This window comes from Penicillium subrubescens (genome assembly GCF_028828155.1).
Source record: "Penicillium subrubescens strain IBT 31985 chromosome Unknown utg000001l_segment0_segment0, whole genome shotgun sequence".
Taxonomy (NCBI): Eukaryota; Fungi; Ascomycota; class Eurotiomycetes; order Eurotiales; family Aspergillaceae; genus Penicillium; species Penicillium subrubescens.
The window spans coordinates 3,234,820-3,251,427 of record NW_026643151.1 but is presented as its reverse complement, the minus strand read 5'-3'; the positions used below and the strand labels follow the sequence as shown (position 1 = coordinate 3,251,427).

The following is a 16,608-nucleotide window of genomic DNA, read 5'->3' as shown; positions in this document are numbered from 1 at the left end:
CAGACGCGAACTAGGCTATGATAGAAGAAGCATGACCTACCCAGGAACTACCAGAGAACGAACCGAACACCTTCAAGCTACGATCATACCCTACATGCAAGCCAATTTTTGAAAAGAAAAGCTCAGGCAAACAGACGCGATCCATTTAAACTCAAAACAACTCGACCAATAAGACAGAACGAATCAGGAAGGAAAATAAGAAAAGAAAAAAGGATAAGATAAACCAGGTTTCCCCGCCCTTCCAGGATGCCGAGAGTAATCATTCCGTCCAGATGATAAAGTGCGAAAAACGGCAGTAACAGTAGATGAGAAGGACTAGGAAAAGGGCAAAGGAAAAAGAGAACAAAGGGTACGAAAGATGAAAAATAGTCAAAAAGAAGAAGAATTGGGTTAATGGAGAGAGAAAAAACGGGGAAAAGCGAAATCATTCATCCGTCCCAAGAGGGGAGTGTACATGTATGTTGGTCGCGTGATCCGGAACCGGCCAGAAGAAATGAGGAGTGGAGGGGAGAAAGACAGACGAGAAATGGTCAAATGGCGCGCCGGGTCAGCCCGAAACGTAGATATCGGGAGAAAGAGAGGAAAGGTGGATTATCGGGTTTGGTGTAGTGGCGGCGATTGTGGTGAGAACGGGGGGAATTGTGGTCGTTGGGGCTAGACCCGGGCGTACATAAAGATCCTCGGTCGTTCATCGCTTCGTGGGGGGTGGTTGAGAGCGGGGGAATAAAAACCGCGAGGGAGGCTGGAGGAATGGGCGTGGGATATGGCTTGGACATGGACGGTGGATTTGGCGGGTGGTTATGGTGTTCCTTGTATGTGTCGATAGGCGATAGTTGAAACATGGTGTTGTTGCAAAAATGGCTTATCTCCGCCCGAACCTGCTGCACATGGGAAAGCTCGTATTGATTCTTCTTCTTTTGTTTTACTTCTTCTTTTGCTTGCGCGGAGGAGTGATGGGCCCGGGCCCGGCGCCGGAGCTGTAGACGTACTTTTGTTTCTTTTCGGCTGGTTTTAGGATCTGCAGATGGAAAGAGAAAATGGTTAGAAATGATGGACTTGAATGTTGCGAAAGCCAGATAGAGAAATTCTAGGATACGAGATCCACTCACCTGGAAGGAGCAGAGCAGAGACTCGTCAACGCTCATCATTGCACCCGCATTATCGAATTCACCACAGTAGTTGGGTGCGCTGAATAGCGTGACCAGCTGCCGCTTCGAGAAGAACTCGTATCCGTCCTCCACAACCTGATGCGCGCGGCATATCAAGTCCATATCGTGTTTCTGGAGGAAGCGTGAAACTACGTCGGGGCCGAATGTGAATGAGACACCACGGTCGTTCTCGCTCCAGCCCGTGATATCCTTGTCAGGGTCGGACCACAGAAGATCGCAAAGAAGGCCGCAGTCGGGGATCTGTTGGAATGAATGTCAGTGAACTTGGCCTTCAAGCCGCGGGAGACTCCACAGTCTATTGGGTAAAAGGTGTCTGCCAAATCTCGAGTCCACGCGTGTCTCGAGTCTGTGGGTGAAACAACAACACATCTGCCGTGGGATCCAATTCCAAAGGGATTTCGAAGATAGTCGGGGAAAACTTACATCAGTAGGACGCATAACACGACGAATCTGCTCCATCGAGTTAAGGTCCGGGCTCAAACCACCGTGCATGGTGAAGATCTTCTCGTCAATGATGGCGGCAATAGGCAGGCAGTTGAAGCAGTCGGTGAAAGTCTTCCACAGCTTGATGTTGTATCGTCGCTTGCACTCGTCGTAGAAGCCATAGATACGGTTGATGGAGGCGCACTCGTGGTTGCCACGCAGAATGAAGAAGTTCTCGGGGTACTTGATCTTGTATGCGAGGAGCAGGCAGATGGTCTCGAGAGACTGCTTACCACGGTCGACGTAGTCACCGAGGAAAAGGTAATTGGCCTCTGGGGGGAATCCGCCGTATTCAAATAGACGGAGGAGATCGTAGTATTGACCGTGGATATCACCGCAGATCTGTCATCAAAACAAGAGAGACACGTTAGACACGTGAGTTCGTGGTAGCCGGAAAGGCGGGAGACAAAAAAAAACTCGTCATCGGGGGAAGATGGACGCAGAATACGTACCTTGATAGGGGCTTCGAGCTCCAGAAGGATAGGCTGAGAAATGAAGATTTCACGAGCCTTGGTGCAGAGGAAACGGATCTCCGACTCCAAGAGCTGCACCTGCTTGCCAGGACGGCTGCCCCTCACCTCCAAAAGGCGATCGATGATTGAATCCAAATCCACTTCCTGGTCGGCCATGACGGGCGGCCTCTAACGAAAAAGAGGGGAAAGAAACTGAGGAAAAAAGAAAAGGGAAACGAAAAAAAGCACGCGCGAAGGGAAGAGATGACTTCCGGGGCGGGTGAAGAATTGATGACACGGCGGCTATGTTTCTGCAACGACACCAAGAATCACGGTCAGTTAGCGATGTGTTCACAAGTGACGGAGAAGCCAGTCCGATTCTCAAATTGTCAATTCGGCATCAAAGGGGTGGTCCAGGCGCGTTGTTCTCCGATGGAATTTTTTTTCTGCCTTGACCGGGAAGGGTCCAGACTTTTGCTACCCAGTAGTGGCTCCCCCTTGAGCGAGACGTGTAGAAAAAGAGACGAGTACGAGTAAGGTGAGGACATACCGACGTGGAATTCAGTGAGACCAAAGAGTCTATGATGAGGCCTTACGGCCGCGACGTGTTGTTGGGGGAAAAAGCTCTGGCAGGGATGCCAGACGGGAGGCGTTGACAGAGCAGAGCCTCTTGAAAATAACGAAAAACCACGTCAGAGAGGTAGCCTGAGATGAGCAGACTCCTGAACACCTCGAAAGGATTGAGAGCGCAAAGTGGTTCCGATCGCGAGTCGGTGGTTGATTCGAGCGGGATGAAGGGAGGGGGTGTGTCTGAGAGCGATCGAAGTTTTCCGGCAGGCTAGCAATAAACTGCGAAAGGGGTTGGATGATGACAATCAAGGGAGAAGAAAGTTTTCTACGGGCACAGTGGCACAAAGAACAATCTGAAATAACAAGAGCGCTGGTTGATGCGTTTGGGGGTGAGAGCCTCGACGGGAGGAAGAGAGGGAGAATCTTGCAGGGAGAAGAGGAAGCGGGAATGGGAAGTTCGGGTTTGGTGTTTGGGATGTTTGGCTTGCCGCGCGGTATACTTCGCCCTACAAAGTTGCCCTTCACCTCTACTTTTTGTATGAAAGTCGACTTGAAAGAGTTAGATAAAATGCGACCAGATTTCGTAGATTTCTAAACTTCTTCTCTATTTTCCTTCCCTTCTCCTCTTATTATCATCCCCCCATTACCACCGTGTCGGCGTCACCGTGGAGGGGCTTCCTGCAGTCGCTGTCGGTCGAGACCCTCTCCTCACCAGGCAGTCGCAGAGGTCCAAGCACCAGCCAGCATAAAACCCCCGCTAGTATCCATATCGAAAGTATACTTCATGACACTTTGCAACCGACTACACCATGGCAAATATCTTTGTGCGGTCTACGAAGGATCAAGCCGACCAGTTCTACCAACCCGCCGATCCAAACCCAGGCCTTCCATTGGGTACCCAACACCTGGAGTTGGTGAACCTGGAGCTTTTGCCGGGCGTAAATGGCTTGATAGTGGGGACTAGTTGCATCTACTGGGGGCCCCAGGGTCTGCAGGCTTATACGGGTTCATTGGCTAACTGGCCTACTAGTGACATAGACGCTTAGCAAGTGAGGCTAAACCTATGTTGGCTACGCGCTGAAGAAGAAATTTGAATCGAGACAGATATTATTTCCGAACTGGCTTATCACGCATGATAGCCATTGGTCTTTGCAAGAGGACATTGACAAAAAAAAAAGAAGACACCCGCCGAAATAGACACACGCAAGACAAGAGAAGAACAAAGACAAGAGGGGAATAAGGAATCATGCCACCAACGCCAGCATACCCAAACAGAAGAACGCAGGGTAAACACAGTAAGTACAGTCAGTGCGCTCTAGAAATCGAATCGTCTTTCACGGTGCCGTCCAAAAAAGATGACGAGCAGGAAGAGAAGCCGCAGGATGATGCGTTTTAATGCGGGCAATGAATGCAGCACAAAAAGCTGCAAAAACCGAGTCGAAAAGCACGAAAATCGAGACCGAAAGAGAAAACGACGACAAAGGGGGGAAAGCCCCAAAAACAAGACAAAAAGCAAACGCAAGGCCGTAAATTGTTCATACATCCAACCCCACCGTATTTCGTGAGTCATCCAACGCCGGAAAAATGCAAGTGAGGAGCAGCGCGAAGCTTGCTCAGAGTGACAAAATAGTCGGAAAGGGGAGAGTGTTTTGATGACTGCCTTGCCGGTGAGAACTCGGAAGCAGAGAGAATGAATGGCCTGGCCGAGGGAATAGAGTGTGAGGAGGCCAGGGCAGCAAGATAAGGATAATGTATGCAATATGCAATGTGCAAAAGGGTGAGGGTGGGTGAAGGGAGAACGAGGATGGGAGTAACCAGCAGGACGATATGATACTTTCTAACCCCCCAGCGCATGGCCTCCGCTCAGGATGGCATGGCTATTGGCACGGACGAGAGGTGCCGTCGGAATGACTGGATGGTCTAGCCCGGCCCCTGCCAGGTGATGTGCTGCAAAGCCCTTCTGTGCATTGTCCCAGGGATGGTCTCCCAGGACGCTGATCCAGCTATGTCCCACTTCCTGTCGCAAGGCCTCCAACTGTTGCCGGCACAGTTCTTCGTCCAAGGCCCAGTCTTTACTTGGGGTAGGCTGCACCACTGCATGGGGACTCGAGGATTGCACATGCTTGATCGGGCTCTGGATGCTGGAAGACCCGGAGGGAGTCCCGCTGTCGAGCCGCAATTGATGTTCATATGGGAGCACAACGGGGGTATTGGTCGGGCTGTGCAGCTGCTGAACGGGCAGTACTGCCGGCATGCTGGGCCCAGGAGTTCCTAGGCCATCGGTGGTGAACGGATTGTCTGTGGAGAGGTCGACAATGCGACGGCGCTGAATCTTCTTCCGACGATTAGTCCCGCTTTCAGTCTCTAGCTGTGGGACACTCTTTGGATGAAAGTCCACATCATCCTTTGGGGGAACAGGTGGGGGAGTCTCTTGGACAACGACAGCACTGATGGGCTTGTGGACTACGACCGACTGATCTGCCGCACTCGAGCGCACGACTGGGGCGCCCTCGGGCTCGGCAACACGGTCCACCAGTTGTTTTCGCTCGGTATAGCCAGGTCCACGACCATCAATAATAATGTCCTCGGAGTAGCCAGGAGTGCGACGGAAGAGATTCATGATGATGACACGATAGTTGGAGTGAGTCTTTACGAACGGGTTTCCAGACACCCAAATCTCCCGTATTTCAGGGAGACTGGTGAGTCGTGCCATTTCCGTCGGGTCCATGATGTTGTTGTCGCGGAGATCCAGGCGCTCCAGGGAGAGAAGGCGTTCGATGCCGGCAAGTGAGCGAAGTCGGTTGCCACGAAGATTGAGAGCAGTGATCGCGGGGAGTGGGTTGCGCGTCAGGGAGTGCAGGGATTCGATCATGCAGTGAGACAGGTTGAGCGCACGCAGAGCCATGAGGGATGCCAGACTGTCGGGAATCTCAGTCAAGAGGTTTGACGACAGGTCGAGGGAGTTGAGCGTGTTGGCCACGGGAGCAAGGCTGGCAGCCGAGATGGAGGTCAAGGAGTTCTCGGGAAGACCCAGGTGTCGCAGGAACCGCCATTTCGAAGGAGGAAGAACGCCAGGGAGAAGAGTCGCCGATCCACCAGTTCGATAGCCACCGGATGTATCGCTCGAGTTTGAGCTGCCAGAGCCAGTGCGACGAATCCGTGCGGATTGTCCACGGCTGTGGCGGTGACTGTGCTTGGTAGAAGGCCGAGTAGGGGAGATGCTCTCAGCCCGGGTGCGGGTCTTCGTCCCCTCGGAGCCGGCTCGCATCATGGGGACAGACTTGGGACTGGTGCTACTAGCAAGCGCAGTCTCAGCAACGGGAGAACCAGGCGCCGAGATTGAATGGTCGGGGGTGTGAACTGGCTGTGTACCCGTCGTGCTACTGGTCCAACCCAGCGGCGGCGACTGTTGAGACTTGGCCGAGCGACGGCGGCGCTTGTCAATATCGTCTAGCACGATCCTCGTCAATAGATCAGCTGGGTCATCCAAATGAGCCCGTTTGACAGTCAAGGTGCGCAGCTGCTCCGACAGGCGGTCCCAACCATAGAAGGAGCGGTAGTCTATGTCAATGATCTCCAGAGCGCCCAAATTTTTGAAGGAATGCAGCGGCACAGCCGTATCGAACGGGAACTCTTCATATCCTCGAATCAGGCGGGCGCGGTGGTCCGGGGCCAGGCGCAGGCAGGGGATCTTGGTAAAGGCCGAGTACAAGTACTTCAAGTCGGCTTCCAAGGCGACCTTGGCCTTGTCAGACTTGGAAATCGAGTCCTTGGAACCGAGGCCGAATGAGGACCACAGACCACTCATGCCGGACATGACACTACGGACGCTGGAGACGGAGTGGATCGACGCTCCATCGCCCTTGGATCGCTGGGGCTTGTTCAAAAAGGACACATAGGACTGAGAGACTTCGGTGTGGATATTCTCGAGTCGGACATTCATCGGGCCCACCGCAATAGACAAATCCTCGAAGCGCGATAGGAGGTAAAAGAGGTGGTGAGGGGTGAGGGTGAGTTTAGCGGGCTTGATGTTCTGCGAAGTGAATTTCAATGCGCCAAAGGACAATGCCGCAGCCAGGGTTAGGGAGGTGGAGGAAAAGGAGGCACCGGCGCTCGAGGAGCTGGTCGGCGCTTGAGGGGTTACGACATTCTTGGATTGGCGGCGGAGCTGCAAAGCGTTTGCAAGCGCCTTTTCGTGAGTGCGGACGAAGCTGGCAAGGTTCTAGGAGAGACAAACATTTTAGCAAATCCCGTCCACATCGAAGGACAAGGACAGCGCCCCGAGTATTCGTCGTAGCTTTTTCAGTCGAAACACACCTTGATGAAGAGTTGTCCATCCTCAGTGTTTAGCTTCTCCATGGCGGATAAGGGATCCAATGAGGCAGAGAAGAGCCCGGAGAACTCTGAAGATGGATGGCTCAATAGAGGGTATCAGAGAGAGTCGACATTTTGCTGGTACGACCAGATGCGATTGAAAGGAACGTGTTTCGTCGGTGTCGCCTAGGCGATGTGAGGAGTCAGCGTGATTTGGTCTTTTTTTTTATGGTCGCAGTTGAGCCTCTGGCTGTTTGCGGAACGGTGAGAGATAGGGAGGCAGAACGCAAGTACCTCTGAAAAGGAGCGCGGCGAGTCGACGATAAGAAGGAGTCCCTAGGATCGAGATCGAACTTCGACGTCGAAAGAGGTGTCAGGGGAGGATGGAGTGGGAGAAGGCTGAAGGGGGGGAGAGAGGGAGAGGAAATTGGTGGCACGGGTAACCGCTAAATACATACGATGTCTGATGATCGATGGGGAGGGGGGGGAAGGTATTTACGAGAGATACGCTGTTTACCACAGAAATTACGATATTTACTTTACGAATATGGGCGGAACTAAAGTTTCATCGGGTTTAGGGTGGAGGGTTTTAATGGATTTATTTTGGGATTATTATTAGGGAGAGATTAGACAGATTGTACACTAATAATCTACGCTTCCCATTGGCATTCTTATTGCCTTTCAGATACATAATTAAGATTGCTTTCTCTATCTTCTCCTCTCTGAATCCCAAGAAGTACAGTAAATTAAACCATGTCTTCCCCCCTACGGTCTGATCGCATCTGCTCATTTCCCTGATGATTTTTGAGACGTCTCTCCCCTCACGTCGGGGTTATCATCTCACGTCAACAAACATGACACCCGGGTCCAACCCCCCTCCCCCCTTCTTTCAGCGTCTACCCCTCCAGTAGATGAACAATGCTAATTTATTGGAAGTCTATGAAACGGGTGAAGAAACGGGATGGTTCCGTGGGTAGGAAGTCAACTTGTAACAGTCTTCTCCCGACCACGCAGCGAATCTGAATTAACGTGACTAGTTCGATCATGATTATAGGCTACTAATTATCGTGCAGCAACGCCGAGTGGTCAGTGGCGAGCCTATGGAGGGGTCGCATTAGGGCGACTCGCGTCTATCAGACCCTTCGGTTGGATCGACCGAACAAATGCTCCATCCTTGAAGTCGTGGGATAAGAAGAAAGACTGGAGACAAAAAAACTAAGTTCTTGGGATGGATCATGGCTGAACTTGGGAATGCCCCGCCGAATGGGTTGATGATCTTTGATCCTCTTGGTGACCCTCATGGCCCTCGATGATCCTCGCCCTGCGTGGCTCTGGTGGGATGGCCGCATTCTGAGGCGATCCCCCTCGAGTAAGGAAGCGTCTGTCTATCACGCTACGCAGTGGGTCTCTGTAGTCCACTGCTGCAGCTCCTCTCTTAGTCTCCTTAGTCGCTTTAGTCTTTTTAGTTTCTTTTCTCCCTGACCCGTTCCCCTCCTCCCCGATCGACCGAGAGAAAAAAAATAATCCAGTTGTTATACTTCATGTATACATATACGTATACTTCAATAGTCATACGCAGATATAATTCCATATCTGGTCATCCTATCTCTTGACCGCTTCTATGAATTGTAGTTCAGCTCGCCTTGAATCACAATTCCCAATCCCAAATCCTCAGCCACCAACCGCACAGCCCAGGTGGGAATGCCGCAGTTGCCCCGTGCTCCTTGGCCCGCTTTTTCTTTTTCCCTTTGGCTTTAGTGCCGCAATCAAAGCCCGCGTACGCCGTACAGCACCGGCGTAGCGTCCTGTAGGCTGGTCGGTAGCGCCGTGTTCCCGAGTCGGTCCTTACCGGATACTGTTGGGGGTCATCTGCAGAGTACACAGCTCTTCTGCTCGGGGCCAATCATACGGTCGCGATGCAGATGCAAAGGATATCTGCGTAGCAGGGTTTTGATGGTCGCCAACAACGGTACAGAAGAAAGCAAACTTGTGTCTTTCTGCATGCGTTCATAAAGTCCCGAGTTGATGGAGATTAGAGAGAATAGAAAGTTGGTCGAGGGAAGAAACAGACGGGCCGTTTGGCGCTTCAAAGAGGGGTCAATGAGCCCGGCATAGGCCGTCCGCTATCTACAGTGGCAGTTCGAATTTCCCAAGTCAGATACGTAAAAAGAGTGTCTATGAACGGTGGTCATCCGGGTTCGGCCTCTTCTTTTCTCGGGATATTCTCATAAATTCATATTCCGATCATCCTTCTAGATGGCTCAAGCATGATTCTTCTGTATGTATACTACTTCTCTCAATGTATAAATAACCAGATTGAAGATGCTATCAAAAAGTATGGTCGGGCTTTCAAACTTAGGAGACGCCACCGTACTGGAGAAACCAACTCTGCATAGGCCACTAGCAAATGGGACTTCGTGTCTATGGGGCGTTTCTCGGGCTCGTGGATTTTCCCTGGGACCCAGTCATCTCGCACTGACATCTGACATTCCACCGGGGCCACCAGTGGGCCCCTGATTAGTGGAGGTCGTCGGGAAGTCGTCCATCAGCACAGTCCGAATGACATATGGTGACAGAGAATGGGGACGAACGATGGAGAACGAACAAGAACGAGACTAAGACACATTCCATCAACATCCTCGTGATGGGTTGTTTTTTCTGTCTTCACGATATACTCCGTACTTCAGCACACCATACATCATCATCACTTTTGCTTATCGTCCCCCGCCAACAGTCACACCGCTCCCACACTTCCGGCCCGAGGGGAACCAAAAGGCAACGAAACAACGGGCATTCGAGCCATGGTACTCATTCGACCTTTCATCTCAATTTTGCATGAATAATTTATGAATGTCTTTATTACCAATGTTACACACTTCATACATATGGAAAAAGAGGGGCTGGTTATACGAATCAATCAATAACTAACAAGGTGATAGATCGACTCTACCTTGAATTACGCAGTCCATGGCTGGCGTCGTGTTTCAGGAGTCGAGTTTGTTTGATAGGGGGCACCATGGATAGGGGGACAAGATTTAGGATTCGGCATAACTTGGTACACAATTTCATTCGTAGCTCAGAGTCAAGGATCCAGCATCGTACAGGAAGTAGAGTGGTCAAAAGTATTCAAGTATCCAAGTATCCGAGTATCGACAATGTACCTCCATGTGTAGCCGTGATCGCATTGAGGGTGAAACTGTCAAAGTTGATCCCTGGAGTCGATCCCTGGCTGAGCGCGGGGTATGGAAATTAGACCTTTCCTCGGTATTTGACCTGGTTTGATTAGCGAGATGGATACGCTACTTGTCCTTGATATTTAATATAGATTCCCAGCATGATTAAGAGCAGGGAACCATCGCTTGTCGGCTTGTTTTTCTCCAACATTCCTGGGCTCCTGCGCCGCAAAGGGCGCTCGGTCCAACCTCTGGTCTTAACCTCGCTGCAGGCTAACCTCCCCTCTGCACTGGCCAGGAGTAGTTCGCATGCAGTCTGTCCTTGCAGCAGCCCCAGGTCCCGTGTGTACTACTCTTAGTACGGACAGAATCTACCAAGGAAGTATGGAGTAGGTAGTTATACTTGGCAGTATATGTAAGCAACACAGATATCGGAAGTATACTTCCATAGTCTATGTAAGTACGTGGTACGTACTCTGTATGTCGACCAAATGACATACATGGAGCTATCTGCATCGGTGAGCCTCTGCTGGACACCCCGATGCAAAAATCTTACGACTCCAGCACACTGGAGCTGTACAAATCCTCTCAGCCCCCGATGTTGCGTGACTGTGATAGAATTGACATGACCTTGGCCATGAGAACTGTTTTCTGATCAGGACCCCACCCCCAGCCCCTCCCTTCCAGCTGAAAGAATGCTCAGCGCACATGGGAATGGCCAATACCCCAAAGGGGGGTTGGGGCCTCTTGCCCTGTAGGATACACATGATATCTCGATCTGATCAGCCCTCTACCACCAGATCAAGCAGGAGAGTCAGCATCCCGAGAGGTTAACATTGTACATACGGTGGACGTTATAAGCATCCAATAGCCTCCAATAGATCAACGCGAGAAATTAGACGCCCTCGAGCGTTGACCGGTTCTTTGCCTCTCCCCACCGTGGGCGATCCATACAGCACGAGGATTCGAAAGGGAGATATCGCGGGGGGGCAGCTTATTGGGTGAGACATGGCACGGTCATTTGCGAGACGCAATCAGCCAAGCCCCTCGTGTGGCTCGCTGAGCCTGCATATTTCCCATGTTTTCTTTTTTCTTGTTGTTATGTTTTTTGCTTCTTGCCTTTCGCGGTGTGGCCATTTATCGATAATCGGGGGGTTACCATATACAGTATTGGGGTACAACCTACAAACTACGTTAGGGAAATTGATCGCTGCGAGCGGGGTGGAACCGTGGAAGGGGGTGATTCCCTGGCGCCACAGCAGTCAACTTGTGCGAAAGAAGTTTAACGATCTGCATCGAACCAAATGAGGAAGCGACCATTGGAGTTGAGCCGTTTGGATGCCGAGGTGCTTGAACGTGAGAGGCTGACGGAGGGGAAGATGTAGCCACAAAATGTTCGGGATATACCTTTCGAGTCTAGTTATCTAGTTAGTACGGGGTTGAAGGAGTAAAAAGGGTAGAAGATTGGATTCACCTCAGCCATTCATACTACTATACTATTTTTCATACTTTCCCCCTCCATGATTCATGAACTTTTTAGCCCGCTACTACACTCTACCATCGCCTCCCCCCCACCCCCTGTTCACATCCCGGTTTGCGAGTCATACTAGTGAGCTAAAAGGTAACCTAAAATGACGGGCGGCTACCGCGCAACCGAAACAATAAAATTGACGATGGAACTAATTTCCATTCCGAAGCCGTTGCGTAACGACCACAAAGTTGTCAGATCTATCATTCTGACCAAGAGATTCGGAATCTTCTACCAAGGATTAAGATCTGAACGAGCCACTTGAGACGCAGCCACCATATGTAAGTTTGCTTTTTTGCTGCTTTCTGTTTGAGGATTCACAGGACTTGAGTGGATCAGCATGATCAGCGCCAAGGGACCATAGAGGACTGGGAACTGAGTCGGTCCTAATTAGCAACCAATATGGATCCCGCCCGCCTGGGTGGTGCACGTCTGCATGTCTGCACATCATTTGGGGGTTAACTCCGATGGGGTAATCCTTATGGGCCATTATTAGAACATCAAGTACGGAATACATATGTAGTAATAGCTGCTATCTATACATGGAGACTATATACTAACTCGGTTGTAAAGTAGTTGATGTCCCACCTTCAACCTTAGTCGGGTGAGGAACTCCCTAATGGTTGGACGAGCTACCCGTGTACCGAGGAAACATATATCTGCTAGAGGTCCATCACCATTGGAATAACAACCACCAAATATAGATCACTAATGATTATTTTCACTTGGCTAGTACCTACCCACGATCTACACCGTATATCCCAAGTATCTTCCCGCCGATGCATAGGTACTCTACCAATATTACCTTCTAATCTCTCCGATATCGCCAACCCGGCCGCGGGCGGGTAAAACGATATGGTACCCCACCCCACCTCAGCCCATAGGGTGATTTCCTGTCCCTCCACAATGGATTGCACCACCAACCCAAATAAGAACAAAAAGGTGCAAAGCTTACCGGCCCCACCAATCACAGTGGCTACCACCCATCTACAAATGAGATCGGAATGAGACAGCATCTAGCGGTGAAGCTGTGCCGTGCTGCTCCGGAGCATTTGTTTTTCTTGCTTGTACGTCACTGTCATAATATAGAAATTTGATCGTCGCGTGAGCAAGATAGACTTTTCGCCACTGAGATTTTTTTGGAGGGTTGGTGGAGGGGTAAAGAGGGGAATGAAGTTGATTGTTGTTATCGTGACCCGGGCGACGAGAAAGGGATGCCCGGTAATAGCCCGTCCAACGAGCATTCCGCTGCCGCTACAGTACATACTACACACTCGGGCCAAGGTTGTGCCACGAGATTGACTTCCTGACGAGCATGCGCGAATTGCAAGCTGCGAATGCAAATGCAAGTGCATATGCGAGTGCCAAACTCTGCGTAGCATGGTGAGGTGGGATGGTGAATTGCAGATTTGCCCGGTATGCCTTCTCGTGCTGCCCCTCGCCCTCGGTTAGAGGATGAGAATTGTCAAATCGAATGACCCAATTGACTTGTATACTTGATAATTGGGTCATTGTGTGCGTCTGTACTTGACTTCGTATTCTTGACAGAGGTAGATAGCGGTCTGGAGTGATAAGAACCTAAAATGAACCAATTGTGCCGGTACCAACACCATGGACAATTCCAACCATGGTTCAAGTGTCTTATCTTTTGTTTGAAGAGATAACAACAATCGCGGGGTGCCGATTATCGAAGCCCGCACCAGCCACATGCACCAGCCACTGCCCCACTGTGGAGTGGCTCGGTGGGGTTACACGTGACGCTGACGTCGCCAGGAACTTGGAGCTCTGCCTACCCCAACCGGATTCGTTCATCAAGCTACCCCCAGATGCCCTTTCGTTCCTCACGATCTACTGCACAATGCGTTGAGCCATGTCACAACAAATCGCGGAGAAAGCAGTGCTACAGGACCCATACGACCCGGTTGGCCTGCCGGACTACGATCGAGAATTCATCACACCGGAAGAGTTGCACACCTTCGAGAAAGCACTGAATGTTCCAGAGGCGTTTGTGGCCATAAACGACTGGCGCCCGATCAACCAACGAGTACGCAAGACCCGTGGCCGTCGCAAGAATCCGAAAAGAAGCCGAGATGAAACGAGAGAAGGCGTCCTGTATACCCTTTTGAAATGGCCCTTGTTGGCTTTTGTTCTTGCGTGGATCGCCGTGCTTAGCTGCGGCTACGTCCTCGTCCGCGTCTACATCGTCTTGTATGAGCAATGGGTTTCTTGGCGTGGAAAGAGACAGCAGCTTAGGCGAGCACTCTGGGATCAGAAAGATTACCCGAGCTGGCTGAGTGCTGCCAAGGCGTTGGACGCCTATCTGGGAAATGACAAGTGGAAGGAGACGGACGAGTACGCTTACTATGATCATCTCACCATAACGAAGGTGTTGGGTCAGCTGAAGAGAGCGAGATACGAGACCGAGCGGGAGTTGAACAGTGGCACGCGTGCCGAGGAGGTACCGGCAATTGAGGAGATTCGTGCTTTGCTGGAAGCCTGTGTCAAGAACAATTTTGCCGGCGTGGAGAATCCTCGACTGTACAGTGAGGCCTACTCTGGGACGAAAGACTTGGTACAGGAATATATCGACGAGGTACATACGTGCATCCAGCTGGTCCGGGACTGCCGCGAAATCGACAAAGAAGTCAAGTACCAGCACTTCAAGCACCTCGATACCAACTTTGGACGCACCGCGCTCTGTCTGTCGGGTGGAGCGACCTTTGCATATTATCATTTCGGGGTTGTCAAAGCTCTTCTGGACGAGGGTGCTTTACCAGAGATCGTGACAGGAACCAGCGGAGGTAGTCTTATCGCAGGTCTGGTCGCAACCCGAAGCGATGAAGAGTTGAAGCAGTTGCTAGTCCCGGCTCTAGCTCACCGAATAAGGGCATGCAGTGAAGGACTAACAACTTGGGTCCCCCGTTGGTATCGGACCGGTGCTCGGTTCGATACCCTCGATTGGGCTCGGCAATGTAGCTGGTTCTGCCGGGGATCAACGACGTTTCGAGAAGCCTATGAACGGACTGGCCGCATCTTGAATGTGTCTTGCGTACCCTCGGACCCCCATTCACCAACGATCCTCGCAAATTATCTGACTTGCCCGGATTGCGTCATCTGGAGTGCGGTACTGGCATCAGCTGCAGTCCCCGGCATACTGAATCCGGTCGTTTTGATGGTCAAGCGGGATGGGAAGTTACAGCCTTTTTCTTTTGGCCACAAGTGGAAAGATGGCAGTCTGCGAACGGATATTCCAATTCGAGCTTTGAACCTCCACTTCAATGTCAACTTCACTATTGTCTCGCAGGTCTGATCGCCCCCATTACATTTATTTGAGGATCTTACTAACATTATGCTGGCTCTAGGTCAACCCCCACGTTAATCTGTTCTTCTTCAGCTCCCGGGGAACCGTAGGGCGCCCAGTCACGCACCGCAAGGGCCGTGGCTGGCGCGGTGGATTCCTCGGCACCGCGATCGAACAATACATCAAACTGGACCTGAATAAATGGCTTCGAGTCTTACGGCATCTTGAGCTGCTCCCACGACCCCTCGGCCAAGACTGGAGTGAGATCTGGCTGCAGAAATTCAGTGGCACTGTTACTATCTGGCCCAAGAGCATCCCCAGCGATTTCTTTTACCTTCTGTCAGATCCCAGTCCCGAGAGACTTGCCCGAATGATAAATGCTGGCAAGCAAAGTACATTCCCCAAAATTCAGTTTATCAAGAATCGCCTCAAGATTGAGAACGCTATCATGAGGGGCCTCCAGCAGTATTCCTCGACAGGAGGCCGCTCACTCTCTCCGATATTGTCTCGCCGGATGCAAGCTCCGGAGCTTGAACCTGCGGACGCGCTATCTCAGAGATTGGACGCAAGCTTCCCTGAACGGCACGAAGATGGTGATTCGCGTTATGTTGATGATAGCATGTCCCACTCAACGGGTTCTTCTCGCCCTCAGACCCCGACCCGGCGGGGTAGCCTTATGGAGGAGATACGACGCCAGTCCGCGGTATTCTTTGACGACCCGGACATCTACCGTGACGAAGATGCTGTTGTCACCTGAGGCGATCTGCTGGTACAGGCGGCTCAAGCGCCCTCTGCGGGTAATAGGGCGACAATACTAACATAGCCGATGACGTCGAGTAGGGTGTGTGTCTGCTTTCGGCTACCTGCAGGTTAACCCTCTATCTTCCGTCATTCTCAAAGGGTTATTCGATATGACAGGCGGCTCATATCCGTTTTTTAAGTCTGTTCACTTTCTGACGCGGATATCCACGGGGATCATTTGGAGCCTGCCTAATTTGTTTTCGCCGCCGTGCCAGCTCGAAGTTTCTACTTTGTATTTTCATTTTCTTGCCCCCGCACTTGCGAGATCTTACACTAGCATGCCAAGGTGTTTTTTCGTTAATTTTTTTTTTTTTTTTGCTGATTAGCCTGGATACATGATACAGCCTTTGTCTTTTGGTTTTGGGTTTTGCATGCCCCTCCTTTTCAGAACCATTTGCCACTTTGTGATTACTCTTCTCGGGTATATTGGCCCTGAGCCTTGTGTAATACATTACTTACATTAAAGAAGCGTACGAATACACCAGACACTATGTGCTGATATGATCACTGTGCTTCATAACTAACATAAGGATTTTGAACATGAGATAGCAAACTAATCTCGACTAATTAGCTCCTGTCGATAATTCCATATGGGGGGTGACGTCTGCTTTAACGCCGGGAAATCCCGTGGCTGCGAGGAGTGGGGATTCATAAGGCACGATGACGTCGCAGTTTACGTGCCTAAACTCCTCTAGATGAATATCAGACCCCGCGGAGCGCTAACGCAATGTACCATGTTGTCATTTAACATATTTCTGCAATCGTGTTGTGGGGATGGTTGCTAATGTGATATTTCTCGAAAAGCTAGGTTGAACCG

At 51.0% G+C, this 16,608-nt stretch overlaps 4 protein-coding genes across 4 annotated transcripts; 2 read left to right on the top strand and 2 right to left on the bottom strand.

Moving 5' to 3' along the window:
• Positions 1-89: 89 nt before the first annotated feature.
• glcA (type 1 serine/threonine-protein phosphatase catalytic subunit GLC7) lies at positions 90-3,090 on the bottom strand. The gene is made up of 5 exons (XM_057147048.1): positions 2,655-3,090; positions 2,105-2,415; positions 1,593-1,994; positions 1,110-1,409; positions 90-1,018 (listed from the first exon to the last, which is right to left on the bottom strand). Exons 2-5 carry the CDS (start codon positions 2,279-2,281, stop codon positions 923-925), a joined length of 975 nt encoding a protein of 324 aa, XP_057014934.1. The 5' UTR covers positions 2,282-2,415; positions 2,655-3,090; the 3' UTR covers positions 90-922.
• Positions 3,091-3,483: 393 nt separating this feature from the next.
• Positions 3,484-3,720, top strand: N7473_001107 (uncharacterized protein; the record flags this gene model as incomplete). Its single annotated transcript, XM_057147047.1, has 1 exon — positions 3,484-3,720. One exon carries the CDS (start codon positions 3,484-3,486, stop codon positions 3,718-3,720), a length of 237 nt encoding a protein of 78 aa, XP_057014933.1.
• Positions 3,721-4,511: 791 nt separating this feature from the next.
• Positions 4,512-7,033, bottom strand: N7473_001106 (leucine-rich repeat domain-containing protein; the record flags this gene model as incomplete). Its single annotated transcript, XM_057147046.1, has 2 exons — positions 4,512-6,896; positions 6,992-7,033. The coding sequence occupies 2 exons, from the start codon at positions 7,031-7,033 to the stop codon at positions 4,512-4,514; spliced, it is 2,427 nt and encodes an 808-aa protein (XP_057014932.1).
• A 6,526-nt stretch (positions 7,034-13,559) lies between these two features.
• Positions 13,560-15,747, top strand: N7473_001105 (patatin-like phospholipase domain-containing protein; the record flags this gene model as incomplete). The annotated part of the gene is made up of 2 exons (XM_057147045.1): positions 13,560-14,993; positions 15,052-15,747. The coding sequence occupies 2 exons, from the start codon at positions 13,560-13,562 to the stop codon at positions 15,745-15,747; spliced, it is 2,130 nt and encodes a 709-aa protein (XP_057014931.1).
• Positions 15,748-16,608: the final 861 nt, after the last annotated feature.

Coding starts and splice junctions, on each gene's coding strand:
- glcA (XM_057147048.1), bottom strand. CDS start 2,281: ATGGCCGACCAGGAAGTGGATTTGGATTCAATCATCGATCGCCTTTTG. Junction 1,995..2,104: donor AGCTCGAAGCCCCTATCAAG/GTACGTATTCTG, acceptor TTTTGATGACAG/ATCTGCGGTGATATCCACGG. Junction 1,410..1,592: donor GTGTTATGCGTCCTACTGAT/GTAAGTTTTCCC, acceptor TCATTCCAACAG/ATCCCCGACTGCGGCCTTCT.